We start from the raw sequence: 3,985 nt of genomic DNA, 5'->3' as shown, positions 1-3,985 counted from the left end.
ATATTTATACATACACAGAGGTAAAAAAAAAAAAAACAATAAAAAAACAACAACAACAACAACAACAAAACGGAGAGAGAGAGAGAGAGAGAGAGAGAGAGAGAGAGAGAGAGAGAGAGGAAAAAAAACAACAACAACAATCAACCCAAGCAACAAACGAAACCAGTAGTGCAAAAAAAAAAAAAAAAAAAAAAAAGAAAAAAGAAAAAAAGTAAGTACTGTACTCACAGCCAGCGCACTCCCTCGGCAGGTGTCTGGGTCAGGTGCAGCACGACCAGGAGGGCCAGCAACACCTGCACCACCCGCTCCTGATTCATCCTCACACGACTGCTACAGCCCAGGGGAGAGGGTGTTGGGGGGGGGGGGGGGGGGTGTGGGGGGGGTTGGGTGTGGGTGTGGGTGGGAGATCCGAACCCTCGCTCCACTGACAACGGCAACGGCTAGAGGCAAGCACCACAGTCACTCTGGTCACTCTTTTTTTTTCTGTAGATGTATATATATATATATATATATATATATATATATCACTTCTCTTTCTTTTATCCTCTCTACTGCCTACTTCTGCCTTTTCTCCCCGTGTGTATAACTTACCCCCTATAATCACTTATCACTGATTTCACAACCACTGCCTCACACACACACACACACACAATACAGAATGGAAAACTCCCGTGATGGTGACGGTGGTGATGACTGGTGATAGAATAGAACACACGCAGACTCCGTCTCTCACAAAAAAAAAAAGAAAAAAGAAAGAAAAAAACCCCACAATGTTTTTGTTTTCAGTGCTGAAGGAGAAACTTGCTGCGGATGGCTGGTGAACTACTGTCGGGTGGGGAACGGGTGGCCCCTGGGTAGCAGTCACAGGGCCTGTGCCCCGCGATGGTTAGCGGGTAGATTGCGATGACGTCACTGCTACAACTACTGCTATGGCTGCTGCTACAAGTCCTGTGGGTGAGGGGTACTTCAGAAGTGCCCATCACTTCTTTGAAGTGTTGCACATTCCCTGCATGCGCCGTGTTATGTGTGCGTGGTGTGTGTGTGTGGTGTGCGTGTATTACGTGTGTGTGTGTGTGTTGGTTGTTGTACAGATAGTGGTGGAGGTAGTGATGATGGTAGTGGGCCCCCCTCTTCTTCTTCTTCTTCTCGCTTCTCTCTCTTCTGCACTTCTTTCTTTCTTTCTTTCTTCTCTCTCTCTCTCTCCCCTAACACGTTTGTTATTGGTAGACGTCTTCACACAGGACTTCCAAAAGTCCGCCGCCTCCGTTGCTTCAAAGACACGTTTGTTTTTGCAAGGGATTCCTTCCTCTCGCTGGGATTTTCTGACACACAAAACTCCCACAAGGAAAAAAAACTGGAAAAGAAAAAAAGAAGCAAAAAAAATAAAAATTTTTTTTAAAGTGTTGGGTTGTGGAAACTGGTGATGCTTTTGGGAGAGAAAAAAAAAGGGGGGGGGGAGGATTCGCTAACTTTCCACGACGTTGAAATGTGATATTTTTCGACCGTTTCCTCAATTCAGTAAATTAAACAGTTTTTTAAAAATATATGTTAAACTTTTTTTTATATATATCTTTTATTGTAATTCTTTTCTCTTTTTTTTCAAATCAGGTTATCAGTGAATTGTAGATTTTAATACATTGTAATCTAGCAACAGATGTTGAAGGGGAAAAAAAAATTAAATTGTCACTTCTTTTTTTTATAACACTTTTTGTAAATCTGAAACTGCTATCAACAAAACAAATATTAACAAGACTTCGCTAATAATTATTTTGATTCGTGGATAATTCACAGGCTAACATGCTCCTGAGATCATTATTTATCTTTAAAAAAAAAAAAAAAAAAATCACTGAAACACGATGGGGTAGGTATGACCCCGCCGGTTCATCGATTTCTTAACTGAAACGAGAGAAAAACTTTTTATCTATCTTGGCGCAGTAGGTAACACAAGTACCGAAGTATCACTTTCAACAAGCCGTCTCCTACAACGTTCTCCAAACCCTGAAAACCAACCCTCTCATTCACATCGTCGGCGCCCGGAGTGACAAAAATCCCGATAATCGCCGGCGGAACAAAGGCAAAAGAAAACACTTCACTTTCAACGATGAAACTGTCGCCACAGGCCGGCACACGGCATTCCAAGCAGCCCACTTCAATTGGAGAGAACGGAGACCATCGACCTTCCTTCAGTCTCTATGACAAGCTCCAGACAGTAATTGGCTCCAACTCGGCACACGCAAACGTGTTTATGCCAAAGTTTGCCAAACTCTCTCTCACTCCCCTACCCTCCGCGCGCGCGCGCTGCTGTCGGCCAAAATTTTTAGTCAACACATCACTGAAAAGTGTGGGCGGTGCCAACGGTGGTGGTGGTGGTGGTGGTGGTGGAGGGGGAGGGGTGGGCGGAGCTTGTTCAGAAGGAGGGGGTGATGAGGGTGGGGCTGAGTCTGCCACGAGCAGGATGATTGACAAGCGTGATTTGCATGTTTCGCCACGCCCATGATATTAACCATGCTTCGAGGTTTTTTTGTTTGTTTTGGTTTTGTTTGGTTGTTTTGGTTGTTGTTGTTGTTGTTTTTTTCCCTTGACGGTTTCGGAAGCTATCTTTCTCGTTGTATGAGCGGGTAAATTGTGAACGATGAGTGATGATATCACTCTAGTGGGTCTGCTTTAATCCTGTTAGCGGAGAGAGAAAAGCTTATTCACCGTTAAATGCTGACAGGCCAGATGGCTCATTATATACTGTCTCCTATTCAGTTCCCAGTGGGGTCAAGGGGCTGTGAGCGACAATGGCATTGTGTTTTGTGACAAATATATCTATAATTGTTCGCCGGCCTCATTGCCTTATGATGATGGCATTCCTCAGCGACCCACTGAGTGTGGCTAAAGATTGACGTGCTGTGAGCCGGTTCCTTGGGCATCATGGGCACTGGTGTTCCTTCTCATCACAGGAAAAGAACCCATGGCAATACCAGTATTGTTCTCGGGGGGGGGGGGGGGGGGGGGGGAAGACCGATCAGTGGTGATTTCCGGTCCGCGGCCATCTTGGACCTTACACATGCGCATCTACCTTTAATTCGAAACTCGAGCACTGAAGCCAGAGGCCGGGCGATCCGGACATCGACAAAAGCAGTAGACATGTGCTGTCCTTTATTTCTTCAGTTGATAGCCTCTATTGCTGCGACCAAACTCTGTCCTTTATTTCTTCAGTTGATAGCCTCCATTGCTACAACCAAACTCTGTCCTTTATTTCTTCAGTTGATAGCCTCTATTGCTGCAACCAAACTCTGTCCTTTATTTCTTCAGTTGATAGCCTCCATTGCTGCAACCAAACTCTGTCCTTTATTTCTTCAGTTGATAGCATTACTGCAACCAAACTCTGTCCTTTATTTCTTCACTTGATAGCCTCCATTGCTGCAACCAAACTCTGTCCTTTATTTCTAGCCTCCATTACTGCAACCAAACTCTGTCCTTTAGTTCTTCACTTGATAGCCTCCATTGCTGCAACCAAACTCTGTCCTTTATTTCTTCACTTGATAGCCTCCATTGCTGCAACCAAACTCTGTCCTTTATTTCTAGCCTCCATTGCTGCAACCAAACTCTGTCCTTTAGTTCTTCAGTTGATAGCCTCCATTGCTGCAACCAAACTCTGTCCTTTATTTCTTCAGTTGATAGCCTCCATTGCTACAACCAAACTCTGTCCTTTATTTCTTCAGTTGATAGCCTCCATTCCTGCAACCAAACTCTGTCCTTTATTTCTAAGTTCAGTTGATAGCCTCTATTGCTGCAACCAAACTCTGGTCAATGAAGTGTCATGCCATCGTATGCACACACAAAAATGATGAGCAAAAAATTCGATAAAAAAACTGAAGAGAAGAAGCCTGCTGTTTGACACGTCCTTTCTCTCTCCATCACCTTTGTTGCTCGTCGGAGGGCCAATCAACTTCCACAGCACAGATCATGTGACGCGCCTCTAAAGTCATTTGTATTT

General features: G+C 44.3%; 1 protein-coding gene across 1 annotated transcript in view; it reads right to left on the bottom strand.

Moving 5' to 3' along the window:
* The window catches only part of LOC143287629 (protein Wnt-4-like), a 202,075-nt gene extending 201,719 nt beyond the window's left edge, over positions 1 to 356 (bottom strand). Inside the window, exon 1 of the mRNA XM_076595748.1 lies at positions 229 to 356. Coding sequence (XP_076451863.1) covers positions 229 to 317 — 89 coding nt within the window. The 5' untranslated portion in view covers positions 318 to 356. The remainder of the gene's footprint in view (positions 1 to 228) is intronic.
* Positions 357 to 3,985: the final 3,629 nt, after the last annotated feature.

Source organism: Babylonia areolata, chromosome 11 (genome assembly GCF_041734735.1).
Source record: "Babylonia areolata isolate BAREFJ2019XMU chromosome 11, ASM4173473v1, whole genome shotgun sequence".
Taxonomy (NCBI): domain Eukaryota; kingdom Metazoa; phylum Mollusca; class Gastropoda; order Neogastropoda; family Buccinidae; genus Babylonia; species Babylonia areolata.
Note: the sequence above shows the minus strand (reverse complement) of the source record. Positions and strands in the feature narration are given on the sequence as shown.